The following is a 14,721-nucleotide window of genomic DNA, read 5'->3' as shown; positions in this document are numbered from 1 at the left end:
AAACCCTTAAGGAAAATGGACACAGGCTCCAGTAAAATCAGGATTCAAACTACTAGGCCCTCCCACTAGACCATGTGATGAGCCAGAACAAAGAGACAGGAAAAAACAGACTTCTCCACAAAAAGCCTACCTTTCGCCTCCTTCCCAGCCAAAACCCTTAAGGAAAATGGACACAGGCTCCAGTAAAATCAGGATTCAAACTACTAGGCCCTCCCACTAGACCATGTGATGAGCCAGAACAAAGAGACAGGAAAAAACAGACTTCTCCACAAAAAGCCTACCTTTCGCCTCCTTCCCAGCCAAAACCCTTAAGGAAAATGGACACAGGCTCCAGTAAAATCAGGATTCAAACTACTAGGCCCTCCCACTAGACCATGTGATGAGCCAGAACAAAGAGACAGGAAAAAACAGACTTCTCCACAAAAAGCCTACCTTTCGCCTCCTTCCCAGCCAAAACCCTTAAGGAAAATGGACACAGGCTCCAGTAAAATCAGGATTCAAACTACTAGGCCCTCCCACTAGACCATGTGATGAGCCAGAACAAAGAGACAGGAAAAAACAGACTTCTCCACAAAAAGCCTACCTTTCGCCTCCTTCCCAGCCAAAACCCTTAAGGAAAATGGACACAGGCTCCAGTAAAATCAGGATTCAAACTACTAGGCCCTCCCACTAGACCATGTGATGAGCCAGAACAAAGAGACAGGAAAAAACAGACTTCTCCACAAAAAGCCTACCTTTCGCCTCCTTCCCAGCCAAAACCCTTAAGGAAAATGGACACAGGCTCCAGTAAAATCAGGATTCAAACTACTAGGCCCTCCCACTAGACCATGTGATGAGCCAGAACAAAGAGACAGGAAAAAACAGACTTCTCCACAAAAAGCCTACCTTTCGCCTCCTTCCCAGCCAAAACCCTTAAGGAAAATGGACACAGGCTCCAGTAAAATCAGGATTCAAACTACTAGGCCCTCCCACTAGACCATGTGATGAGCCAGAACAAAGAGACAGGAAAAAACAGACTTCTCCACAAAAAGCCTACCTTTCGCCTCCTTCCCAGCCAAAACCCTTAAGGAAAATGGACACAGGCTCCAGTAAAATCAGGATTCAAACTACTAGGCCCTCCCACTAGACCATGTGATGAGCCAGAACAAAGAGACAGGAAAAAACAGACTTCTCCACAAAAAGCCTACCTTTCGCCTCCTTCCCAGCCAAAACCCTTAAGGAAAATGGACACAGGCTCCAGTAAAATCAGGATTCAAACTACTAGGCCCTCCCACTAGACCATGTGATGAGCCAGAACAAAGAGACAGGAAAAAACAGACTTCTCCACAAAAAGCCTACCTTTCGCCTCCTTCCCAGCCAAAACCCTTAAGGAAAATGGACACAGGCTCCAGTAAAATCAGGATTCAAACTACTAGGCCCTCCCACTAGACCATGTGATGAGCCAGAACAAAGAGACAGGAAAAAACAGACTTCTCCACAAAAAGCCTACCTTTCGCCTCCTTCCCAGCCAAAACCCTTAAGGAAAATGGACACAGGCTCCAGTAAAATCAGGATTCAAACTACTAGGCCCTCCCACTAGACCATGTGATGAGCCAGAACAAAGAGACAGGAAAAAACAGACTTCTCCACAAAAAGCCTACCTTTCGCCTCCTTCCCAGCCAAAACCCTTAAGGAAAATGGACACAGGCTCCAGTAAAATCAGGATTCAAACTACTAGGCCCTCCCACTAGACCATGTGATGAGCCAGAACAAAGAGACAGGAAAAAACAGACTTCTCCATAAGTACATCCAAGCAATTTGGACCAGAAATAATGATCTTTACACCCACAACAATACACACTAATCACCCATCTACAGGAAAAGACAAAAGCCTATCTCACAGCCATAAATACTGCACTCCCAAGCCAACTACACCAGAGCACAGGTTGCTGTCCTCTGAAGAGAGGCTGGCGAAAAGTTAGGAAAAACAACCTTCAGAACACGGCCAAAGAGCCCGAAAAACTCAGGACAACCTTTACAGAAATTATTTTATTTATATATTTTGCTTCTATACTGACTTTTCTGCAGTTCAACTTACATATTTCGGAAGTCACAACAAGAAAGGAAAAGTAAGAAAGTTACAGGTACTGAGGGTGGGATTGATGTCCAGTTTTATTTGTGTAGTCTTCTGTAATCTTGTCTCTAAACAATTACAAAAAACTTTGCACTCTTATCATCTCCCAGCAGATGTATTTCTAAATTTAATTCTAGGTATGCTGTATGGAAAACCAAGCTAACTGTTTGGGTGGATGTATGTAGAGTTATCCTGCAAACTATGGCTCCCACATACATCTTGTGGATCTTATCTAGAGATGGGCCTGCAGCATGGCGTCTTCTAGGACTGTTTGAAATCTATCATATTTTAAATTTCAAAGGACAAGGTGAGACAAGGTTTAACCACCACACTATAGTATGGCTGTAGGGTTTAACAGATTGATTGATTGGTTTGATTAAATCATCTACAAATGTGTCCCAGATTAATTAAGCAGAAGATTTTAAAAATTGGTACTAAAAAGCACTTTACAAAATCCAGATGTGCCAAGCACATTCTCAAAAGAGGCCTTTCCTGCTGCATGAGAGAAGTGGGTACAGTGGGGTCTTGACTTAAGAACGGCTCGAGTTAAGAACATTTTGACTTAAGAACCACTCTCATAGGAAAATATTGACTTGACTTACATACTTAGATTTGAGTTAAGAACTGAAAAAACCCACGTGGGAGGCAGGGAAAGTGCAAAATTTGAACTTTCAGTTAACTGTTGGCCAGTGAAAAGGGTGCCTGTCTGCTTCCTCACTCCTCCCAGCGTTTAGAGAGTGGATTGGGAGTCTTCAGACTGCCTGGTACTGCCTGGACTGTATTTTCCCTGCCTTCCCTGAACCTTTCTTGACCTAAGAAAAAAAGAAACAAAATATCCCCCTCTAGTGGTCGAAGGCAGAATAGCAGCTTCCGATTAGTTTCTATGGACGGAAAAGAGCAGATACGGATCAAATGGTTTTCAATGCATTCCTATGGGAAATGCAGATTTGACCTGAGAACCTTTTGACTTGAGAACCGCCTTCCAATACGGATTAAGTTCTCAAGTCAAGACCCCACTGTATGTATCTTCTATAATGGGGGCTACTATGACAAAGTTGTGTATCATCTAGAAACGAATACCTTTAAAATGCACAAATGTACAACTAAAAGCATGCTTGATCAACTTAGATTTCTCTGATTAGGTAATAACCCTCGGTTTTATAAAACATGGAAATCAAAGCAACCAGCCATTCATTACTGTTACCTGGAAACCACCTTCATTAAGAGCTCGGGCACCATAAGCAATCCTTTTCCCACCTTCTAAAGTAGGCTGCACACAGGAATGGTGCTTCCACCTCTGAAATTCCTTAAATGGGTTCAAGTATGGGTTTTGATAATCCAAACCAACCTATAAAATATGAAAGGTAAATAGAGTATTAAAACAAACCAAATAAGAATAAAACCTGTTGCCACAGTGATAACAGATCTATCTATTCCACATCTATCTATTCCACAAAATAGAACAGAAAAACAACAGAAAAAATAGAAAAAAACAGAAAATAGAAGTATTTTCTCTATAAAATAGAAAAAAACAGGTCTATTCCACAAAAACTTTGAAAATATCCAGCGCTCTGTCTCTCACAAGCAATGTTCTTAGCTGTCCCTCACTCTCTCAGTTTCTCTCTCTCATATTTTCTTCCCTTGAAGAAATTTAAAAACACATAACGGAATTCACAATTAAAAACTGATATAATGCAATTTTGCCTCTTCCATCCTGTTCTGACACACCATTTCCCCCCCCCCCAAAAAAAGAGAGAGAGAGATGAGAAAGCAACACTGTGGGAACAATCAACTTCTACCATTAGGGTAGACCAACAAATAAAGCTTTCCACACATTGGTATCAAATTTAACCCATGAACAATTAAGATAGCAATTTAAAACAGCTTTCTCTTTGAAAATTAATCTTAGTTGAATTTGGGTCTCTGCTACAGGCCAAAGCATATTATGGCTATAATCCCGTTGTTTAGACTAGAGTGGACAGGTAGCCCAGATAGGCGGGGTATAAATCAAATCAAATCAATAAATCAATAAATCAATAAACAAACAAACAAACAAATGAACTTGAATTTATTGTACGGTCAAAGACCCAAAAATACAAGGATAAAAACATTACATAAAATATACAAAATAAGTTAGATATTAAAAGATAGCAGGAATATGAAACTTGAATCATGCATCTATCTTAACACAACACTTTACGGATTCTTAAAACTGAGAATAAAAACTTAGCCACTGACTGTAATATTAAATAAATAAATTAGACTAAGAAAGTTTACAAGTTTCAATCCATTCCTAACCAGATTCTTGGGGGGGGGGAGAACGTACATGCATGCACCCCCGAGAATCATGGCAGGAACTCGTTATTTGCCAGTTAGGGACGGACTGAAAGTCATTGATTTGCTTGTGCTAAGCAATGAGATTTCAGCACAGGGTAGTGTCATGCTTCATTTTTCCAACACACACATCTTTTTGATTGTTATTTATTTCCAAACTGAATAACGAAGAGGAAAAAGTGTAAAAGCAAAGTTGCACTGAAATACAAAACACTCACCACAAACCCAAGAGCTATTAGTGGTTCACCCTCATTCAGATGATAAAGAAACGATCCTCCATATGTATGTCTGTCCAAAGGCCAGCCAACAGTATGTTCTACTCTTCCTGGTTTCCATTTCTTTTCATCAATAAGCCAGAGCTAAAATAGAGAAAACTTATTTAATGAAGTTCAGCCAAAACATCATTAGATATAATACCCAGGTAAGAATAATACTTGCAGTTTGCCAGACTATGGAATTAGCCTTTTTGCTTAATTCTAAGTTGTTAGACAGAGGGTTTTAATGTGGGAAACTTTGAAAGAAACAACATGTTAAAATTATATAATCAGTAAGAATGAATATATAAGCTGCCAAGTTGTATTATAGGGTTGTCCTTACATATGGAATGTTATCTGCATAAGAAACACATGTTTTGTGAACTACTACTGGGCACTACTATCTATGCCCATTTGTAGCATACTAATGGTCTAACTGTGGGTTTGCTAAATCTGAAGTGGAGAAAAAAAATCTCATATCACACCAATGCATTTGACAGCTTCTAAGAACTATGTAGTCTTGAAGAGCAAGTAAGCCAGATGTCATTTTCCGATTTACCATACAAATTGTGACAAAATGTGTAGCATTTTAATATCCTATATTTAAAGCCAAATTTTCAATCTGATTCACATATGCACTTAAATTAAAACTGACAATACTACTTCATAAGTCTAAACATCAATACAAATTATGCAGCAACTTTCTTAAGATGATCTAAAAGAGTAGCACCATCACCCTAAGTAAGAAGAACCAGTTGATACAGCCAATATGGTTTTGGACTATGGTTCTCGCCCTCATTCTACTAGGGAAGGCATTCCATAGTAAAGGCACTGAGCAAAGGATGAAGCCTAAAGTCAGCCTTTGAAGCACTTGAAAAAATCTTTTAAAGTTGGCTGTGCCCTGATTCTCCCTTTAGAGATACAAAGTCAAGTGTCTTAAGACTAAATATTCATCAGAAAGAGAAACACTATTTCACTTCAACATTGTTTCACAGCCAAAACTATTTAATAATTAAAATCTAGAGTTTAAACTTCCCAAAACAGAGCTGATATAAACAGTGAATGCAATGACCAAAACTGGACATCGTGAATTTCTCCAAGAAATTATTTCCGAAGTTATGCTGAAAGGAGTAGGCAACAGAAATCTAGTAACAATAAATGTTCAAGCTGCTATGCTATGGCTCATGATGCCATTTTGTCTGGCCAATTGTCTTCAGCCCGTGCTCTCATGTATGAGGGGGCATCTGTCTGTCTGTGTGACTATGCGTGCATGAGGCAGGCAGGAGGTGTGTGCATGTGTGCAGGCAAGAGCCTATGTGTGCATGTGGGTGTCCGTGCATGCATGCGGGGGCAGCGGCCATGTGTGTGCATGCATGCACGTAGGCTGCTGCGCATATATGCACACACATTCCTGTTCCTTTGGCCCTCAAAAACTTTGAAAATATCCGGTGAGGCCGTCATTGTAAAAAGCTTGGAGACCCCTGCTCTAGAGTCTAAGCAACATTGTCAAGCAAACCTGGTAATATAAATAGCTTCTCTCCCAGTTTCCATGCTGAAAAAGTTTAAAAGCACACACACAGACATCAAGTGCAATACAAACCAAAACTTTGGCAGCAACTAGCACACTTGTATTATGTAATTCACACTGCATGCAGAATCCTTTTAATTATGGTGGGACATAACCATTGAACAAGTAGAGTACTCTGTCATTCTCAAATGATCTCTGGCTATAGTTACACAAGGCAGAGATCACTTCACTGGATCCAATGCGGTTTACGCATCCACAAGGAGGTTGTGAATATCCCTTGTGCAAATGGCGTATTCCTGCAACTGCATGTTCAAAGAGGCAGTTACACAAGCAGAAAAAAGTGACAAGAACACAACCAGGAAGCCCAGAATTCTAAACAATAAAACAACTCTACCTCCTTAAGTCCAATGCCGTAAGTCTGGGGCTGGCAATTCTCCCTTAGATTGTATCTGTCATATAACTGCTTTGCAAGATGTCCATGGCAGCCTTCTGCAAACACTGTGATTTTGGCATGCAGTTCCAAGCCTCTTTCAAATGTAGACTGCAAGAGAGGATAATATGTCATCATCCAGCACACAAATAATATAAATGTTAACGTAATGTTTGTTTTCCAAATCCTACTGCAATAGAACATTAACAACTGGGACATGTCTTCATTGTGTCTTGGTGCAGAGAAGCCTTAAAACAATACAGACGTATTTTGGGACACAAGAGAGGAGAGCAGTAGTAATTTCACTCGCTGTGCTGCAGCTCACTGATGCTGTATGCAGCATGTAAACTTGCCAAGTGGATGCTAACAGCTGATAGTGCTTAATACACTGATGTGGCAGGTGCAGACATGCATCTCCGAACAACCGGGGGGCATGAAATAGTCACAGCAGAACCAACTTGAGGCATCTCCCCTTTGCACTTCTGATATACAAACACTACAATAAATGTAGGAAGCAGTGGCCCTTTGAAACATCTTGAATATGAACCTCCTTTTTCAGGTTTTATTATTCATCAATTTCTTCAGTTGATCTACTAAAATTACTTTTTAAAACATCACAGAAAATAGGGATTTTTTTCTTTATAACCTGATATTGAAAAGGTCTTATTTTGCATTCCCAAACAGTTCTGGAGTCTCTATTTTAACATATTTTAATCTTTCAGAGTTCCTTGTGGCAGGATAACCTGTTGTCATATCCAAACAACCTTCACAGCCCTATTTAAACATGATCTTCCAGCATATAGTTCTTTGTAGTAATGACAAAACAATGCCTGTGGTGATTTTAACTTTGCTCCATACATTTTATGCATGTTGTATTATGTTTCCCTAAACCTCTATCTATAGCTGTAAGACCCAAAGCACCCAAGATATACAAGAGAATTTTCAATATACCTTTTTTAATGAGAAGCTATCAAGCTGAGAACCATGATATGCAAAAAGTAAGCATTTACCTTAGGAGCCCCATCCTTTTGAATGCCAACATCATTTGTGGCAATCCCTTTCACACTGCCATCTTCATGGAACAGAACCTACAAGACACCAAACGCATATCCATGTTTATAACTTCAATGTAAATATTTCAATGAGTCTGCCACTCTGTCACTTCATCGCCCAAGCAGCATCTGGTTCCCAGTAAACATGGTTTTCCTCACTATATCTTCATGGAACACCCTAGTTTTTAAATGAAAATTCTGAAAAGTGCAATTAAATGCAACAAGATACACACATCTTGCTTGTGAGCGCTCCAAAAAACAGTTGGTTGACTAATGTAAGAAAAAGGATGTTGGGCTAAAAGATAGGCAGAGTTCTTGTGCTTCTGTACAAGTGTGCAAACAAGGCAAGTCAGCCATTCTCAACCTTTTTTTGGCCATGGCCAAGAACACAATATGAAAGAAATATAGGCTGAATCAGGATTGTATAAGTAGCAATATGGACCTTATAAGGTGGTGTGTGGATATTTATTTCCAGTCTATGGCCCCCTTCAAATGTGTCAGGGAGCCCAGAAAGATATGGATCCCATTGGGAATGACTGCCATAAATCACAAAGCTTGGAACACAGCTGGGAAAAACAAACATGTTTTGTGCCTTATTGCCCCGTCCACCAAGTCAACCATTATCACTCTCATTACCGTCTGAGCACAAATGGCAATAGTTCTATCATTACCTCAGCTGCTGCATAGCCTGGGTAAACTTCAACACCGAGTGCTTCTGCTTGTTCACCCAACCAGCTCACAAAGTGCCCTAGACGAACTATGTAATTCCCATGATTAGACATCGGAAGGCCTATTAAAAAACAAAGTACATCAGTCAATGTCACCAAGTAACATAACACCAATCTGATTCAAAGTGTCTAAGCACCACCTGCAGATGCACAATGAACTTGTTTTATGACTAAAATCAGCAGCATTTAACCAACTCTGAGAATCAGTTTACGAACCTTCCACAAAATAAATACCTTACTAGTCTGCCGTGACATAAATCTGCTATTATGACCATTTGGTTGGCTGTTGACTTGTTTCTAGGGACAATTCAAAGGGCTTGTTATGACCTATAAAGTTATATTTGAATTGGGCCATGGCTATCTGAAAGACTATACTCCCCCACTTACACCTTTCCTGGACTTTGAATTCTTCAGAGGTGGCCTTCCCCCCCCGCCCCGCCCCCCCCCCGCCCCGCCCCAATCCTGCCACTTTCTAGTACATAACCGGTGGCAATTTCAGAGACTGCTTTCTCAGTGGCTACTTCCTTGGTAAAGAACCCCCTTCCAAGGGAGATAAGCTCCTTGTTATCCTGCTGCTAGCAGGTAAATGCATTCATATTCAGGCAGGCTCTGGACACCTGACTAATTAGTCAGAAAAGAGCTTATTTTTAGGTACTTTCTTTTTCCTTACTAGAATATTTTTAAATTCTATTCCTGAAAAACTGCTTAATATTTGAATTCCTCTGTGCTTAAATTACATTTGTCTAATCTTGTTGCAGCCTCCGTTGAACCCTACACTTGGGCAGGAAAGGCATGAAAGATATCCAGGAAATGAATAAATAAGCACACATACCCTTATGTTACATGAGTGGGTGGAAGCAACCAGAGGGATCCCTTCCTAGTAACTAGGAGGAAATTCTCAGCTATCACAAAAGACTGGTAGTTTACATAATGGTTTATGAACTGCAGTAAAGTGATTAAAACTGCTTTGTTATCGAGGCACTACAGTTTTCTCAACTAAAAGAAGACTTTAAGTGTGTGACATCTCAATTCAAAACCAGAGGTTCCCAGTAGAAGTTTTTTTCATCAAAAATTGTACCTGGAAGAATAGGAACTGGGATTCTAGAGTTCTTTGTTAATATTCCAAACTTGTCTTCTGTTACAGGGGTATGTAGTGGAGCCTTAAGGGAAAAAAGTTAAAGCTTTTGTTAAGAAACTTTGAACTTCCTTTTCAAAATCTTTTAGAACTGTGACTATTGCAGATTCATACCAAATAGATGCAAATATTTATTATTTGTAACAGATGATTTCATCATAGGCATCCTTCAGGCTTGAGAGACTATGGTAACATGCTCTGTATGGAGGACTCTGATGCTGTATGCAAAGCTGGAGTGTCCTCTCCAGAGCACGAAGCCTGGGTAAAATAATATGGAAGATAGGCTGTTAGCCAAGCAGCAAATCCCCCCTCTCCACATAACTGAAATAGTCCAATGGAAGGGCAAGAGCCAATACAACTGGTTCCAGCGATGTCGCAGGAGTTGCCAGAACAACACGAACTGCCTCCAGGACTCTGGCTCTGGATTTTGCCTTGAGGTTTACTCCTGTGGAGGTTTGAAATCGGAGTTTTCCTTCTCCTAGATGGGCTGCCTTCCAAGGCTGACAAGCCCCACCTACCCGGGACAAAACTTCAGTGTCTAGCTATACTGTAATGGGAAAATGTGCCTTGTCTAGATAGGATAAGGCACATTTTAACTTCTTAACTGTTAAAGCAGTAGGACAATGGAACCCATGACCTCAAGAGGAGGTGGTCAGTGCTCCAACACCGGAAGCCTTCAAAAAAAAAACTGGACCACCTTCTGTCAGATCCACTTTGATTTGGTTTCTTACCTTGAGTTGGGGGTTGGACTCGATGGCAGAGGCCCTTTCCAACTCTATTACTTCCAGCACTTTGTAAGTAACTTTTTATAATTACCACTGACTTGTATCAGTTTTCCACCTAGCCACTAAAGCATATCTATATGACATCAGCTGAAATTGTAACTTAATCAAAGATAATGCCATGCCTTCTGTTTCCGAGCTGCAACTTGGAAAAATGTTATTCCTGCGATTACAGGCCTCGTCACAAGCAAAACCAGAATTTTCTTTCCCTCAGTGATGATACTACTTATCATTTATGAGCTTATAAGAACAACAAAAACAAAACAGCCTGATAGCAGTCCATGCAGAAGTATTTATGATCTACAGGACAAGACTTTCATTTCACTCTTGCAAGCAGCCTGGTTGGGCTTAAGAGTGTGAGAGACATTTAAATAACTGTTGACATACCGCTGAGGTCATAATGAGAGTAGGTGTCACATGACATCTGAGGTCACATGATTGCTGGAGCAACAGTGCTCTAAGCCAGTGGTTCTTAACCTTTGTTACTTGGATGTTTTTGAACTGCAACTCCCAGAAACCCCAGCCAGCACAGTTGGTGGTGAAGGCTTCTGGGAGTTGCAGTCCAAAACTCCTGAGTAACCCAAGGTTAAGAACCTTGGCTCTAAGCAGTTGGTCTTTGCCCACTTGCTGCTTTCCTGCCTCAACAGCCATTGGGAGCAGAGTGAATCAGAGAGACCTTGGCTTTTCAAAATTACATTTACCTTTCATCCAGGCTTAACCATGGACTTTTCCAGCTATTCAGGTTCATAGTTTGTAAAGATGTACTCTGTATCAACAGACAGGATTGCTTCCTGTTTTGTCTATAGCTCTGTAAACTATATTAAGGCGCTGCCCGGGTAGTGTAGGTTTAAGGTGGTGAGGTCTGGCAGGGCAGTTGATGTGGTACTTTTGAGAAGTTGCTGTTGTTTTTTAATGGAGATAAATGGGTTTGTTAGGGGGCAGCCAGATGTAAGTTGGATTTCCATAACAGACTTCCCACACAGATAGGAAAGAGTAGCATTTATGGGGATCCTTTTCTGGGTGCCCGCTTTCTGATGGAGCCGTGGGTGTAGTTGTTGGAAATGAAACAGAAATGAATTTCTGAAACATTTGCCCACTCTGCATGATTTATCTGTGTATTTCATCCCTAGCATTCATTAGACTGTATTCGGTTATTCTTCCTTGGTAACCATAATTAGAAAAAATGTTTTTGTTTATTTCGTTCAGAAATGAACAACAGACCTCTTTACATATTGTTTCTGAGTCTGAAGGGTTCCAAAGATTATTGTGTCTGAAATATTTACCCATTTAATGTGTTAATATGCCAGGATCTATTGACTTGTTCAGCTTAATAGTTCTCTTTCTGGGTTGATTTCTCTTGTATTTATTTCCATATTCATAGTATTAATTACTTGCTCAAAAAATTTAAAGAGATAGTGGTTTATAAATGTTAATACATATCATATAACTATCTTCTAGGTAAAACAACATATCTTATGGTTAGGCACTGGCCAGGTAAGGGATCAAAACTCAATTTAGATTTATTTATTTATTTACTAACTTCCCTTCTCATACAGGCCAAGACCCTGACCAGGTAAGAGATCAAAACTAATTTTGGTTTATTTCGTCCTTTTTAACTGCCTTACCTCCTTATTCAGGTAAAGACACTGAGAAGGTAAGAGATCAAACTAATTTTTGTTTATTTTTTCAATTTTCACAACATTAACGAATTCAAACTAGAAATAAATTATTAAAGTTACGGAGCATTTGAAAAAGCGCTCTCTTTTGCTTTCCTTATCTCCCAGATTGAGGGACCAAAAATCTGGATGAACACAATCTGGAAGAGAAGGACATGATGGAATAGACATGCATACTAAAGAATTTAATAGCAATAAGTCTTTTTTTAATCCAAGTATTATGGATTTCCCACAGCTTGTTATTGTTCCAGGGTACTTCCCACTTTGGTATCCAAGTGAAATCTGTATTATTAGTCTAGTTGTTACCTTAGAAGCTATTACCATATTTTGTAACAATTACTAAGCTGCAGATCACTCAAGTTAAAAACTAAAGATAAATATGAAGGACAGCAATTATGTTCTCTTACCCCTCGCTCTTTCCAGTCTGGGAAAAGTTCTTCTAAGGCACGTGGCTCAAGGCAAGCCCCAGAAAGTGTATGTGCACCAAGCTGAGCAGCTTTCTCCACCAAGCACACACGGATTTCTTTGCCATGTTCACCAGCCAGTTGCTTGAGTCGAATAGCTGCGGCCAGTCCTGCAGGGCCTCCTCCAACTATAACAACATCAGCTTCTTCTGCAAATCTTTCCATGTTCACCCCTTTAACAGAGACACATAAGAACACCAGTGCAGGTGAGGCCATTGTTCAGGTCAATAGACCATCCCTTCCTGAAGACTGAGCAGCCTGGCCTTGCAAAATAATGTGCTGAACCAAAACAAGACAAATAGGCACTGGAACTCGTAAGCATATTTTAAACTTCAAGGCTATTAATGAGTGATTAAATAATCATTTACCTAACACTCAGATTAGCAAAAATGCCATGCTCGCTAGCTGAGCAATGGTGCTAAATGTATGCAGTCTACCCAGAATCTTACACAGAAAAAAAACCTCAACCAATGAATCATCCACTAGTAATTGTTATTTATTGTGAAAATACACCCTCTTTAAATATACAATAGTATTATACAAGTTGCCACCAGGATCCAGGACACTGGATAAGGTAACAGCTTTAGGGTTTCTAGGATTCATAAATAAAGCACCCACACTTTAGAAACAACCCAAATTCAGCCACATAGTGGCACAAGTACTGCTAGTGCTTGTGCACATTTATTCAACTATAAGCAAAAATATATTTTCTTATTTCATTTCTTTTTAGAATATAAATCATGTGGCAACACTAAACTCTCCAAATACCCATAATGTTTGAAGTAATGAGCTAATACAAAATTAATTGTTAACTGCAACTATGAAGACATATTTGCAAGGTATTTACCTGCAAACATAACTAGCCCATCTGCTCACTTCTCTGTGTCCCAGAAAGAAAAAATGCACCATGTTTCTGTCTGCCTATCCGCCGGCAACTCTTAGTCACCACAGGTGACCAGCCAAGGGGCTATTTACAAACATGGTTACTGTATTCTACTAATGGACTGCATTTGCTTGTTGCTTACCTTCCCATCGTTGGTCTTTTTCCCGGGGGTGAATGGAATAGTGGGTAGTAATACGAGGCACAGTGGAAGAGGAAGCCCATCGTGCTGCACTAAAAGGCAGAAGACAGACTTTTCTTGGTGGCTTCAAGACACACAGACAACGATGTGCTGTTCCAAAGAAGAGCATTTTTATTGTAGTGCTGCACTTTTAACAACAAAAGCACAAATATTCTACTACTGTACTACAGAATCCTGAATTATTGTTCCTAGCTTGACCCTTACCAGTTTACTTTTATATACGTAGTGTATCTTGAAAAAGATAGAATACAACTTAACGCAGCCATATTTAGAGAGTGATATACCTTACATTTGTCCCTACATCAAGTTCTGGTTAGTTTAGATCAGTGGTTCTTAACCTTTTTGAAAGAAACGCCCCCTTGAGCCATTGAGGAAGTTATCATCGCCCCCCTCCCTGCGGTGATGATATCTTATTTATTTGTTTGTTTGTTTATTTATTTATTTATTTAAGACACTTAAATCCAATGACCCCTGAAAACAAAATTAAATTCCAAGAAAATGAAATGCCCCCCAAAAAGTAACATTTAATGATTTAGTTGCAAGTGAATTTTTAGACACAAAAAGAAATATAAAAAGGGCATAAAAACAAATGCAGGAACTAAAAATTTCAAGACAAAAAGTCTGAAACTAAATTAAAATTGGAGGAAAATATATATTCATGCACACTGTAAAAAGGCTGCAGCCATCTTCACAGGTTTGGCTTGCTCCAGCGCCCCCCTACCGCCCCCCTTCTGCTCCAGCGCCCCCACGCCGCCCCTTTTTGTTCTACCGCCCCCCTGAAAAATGAAATCGCCCCCTGGGGGGCATTATCGCCCACGTTAAGAACCACTGGTTTAGATCTTTACAACTTTGCTGACTAGTTGCATGCATGCATTTTCTTCATAAATCCTTCGGAACATTTTCTCTCTAGGAAATATCTGGCAATATATCACCATAACATATAACTTCCCCTTGTGGAAGAAAGGGGGAAAGGAAGGAAAAGGGAAGAGAAGCTAAAACAGAAGGTCTCCAGTAACTGGCAAGTCAGTCCCGGCTTCGCTCCTTCCAAGTTGGTTCCTGTATTTTGCAAGAGAGTCTGTTGTGTCCTTTGCACTTAAAATTGTATCATGATCACCGCTTCAGCAGGCTCAGGACCATGGGAGC

General features: G+C 40.0%; 1 protein-coding gene across 4 annotated transcripts in view; it reads right to left on the bottom strand.

The window, feature by feature from the left end:
* Positions 1–14,721, bottom strand: part of ETFDH (electron transfer flavoprotein dehydrogenase) — a 33,435-nt gene that overhangs the window by 17,191 nt on the left and 1,523 nt on the right. For 2 of the 4 annotated variants that reach the window (XM_020781414.3, XM_078376670.1), the window contains exons 2-9: positions 13,522–13,610; positions 12,440–12,669; positions 9,518–9,599; positions 8,383–8,501; positions 7,670–7,747; positions 6,624–6,770; positions 4,666–4,806; positions 3,318–3,461 (exon numbers count right to left, since the gene is read on the bottom strand). In XM_020781414.3, coding sequence (XP_020637073.2) covers positions 3,318–3,461; positions 4,666–4,806; positions 6,624–6,770; positions 7,670–7,747; positions 8,383–8,501; positions 9,518–9,599; positions 12,440–12,669; positions 13,522–13,610 — 1,030 coding nt within the window. Of the gene's footprint in view, positions 1–3,317; positions 3,462–4,665; positions 4,807–6,623; positions 6,771–7,669; positions 7,748–8,382; positions 8,502–9,517; positions 9,600–12,439; positions 12,670–13,521; positions 13,669–13,862; positions 13,885–14,721 lie in introns of those variants that run through there. The other 2 variants (XM_073001510.2, XM_020781412.3) reach the window with 2 other exon arrangements.

Source organism: Pogona vitticeps, chromosome 5 (assembly GCF_051106095.1).
Source record: "Pogona vitticeps strain Pit_001003342236 chromosome 5, PviZW2.1, whole genome shotgun sequence".
NCBI classification, from domain to species: Eukaryota; Metazoa; Chordata; class Lepidosauria; order Squamata; family Agamidae; genus Pogona; species Pogona vitticeps.
This window is presented reverse-complemented; position numbering and strand designations above follow the sequence as displayed.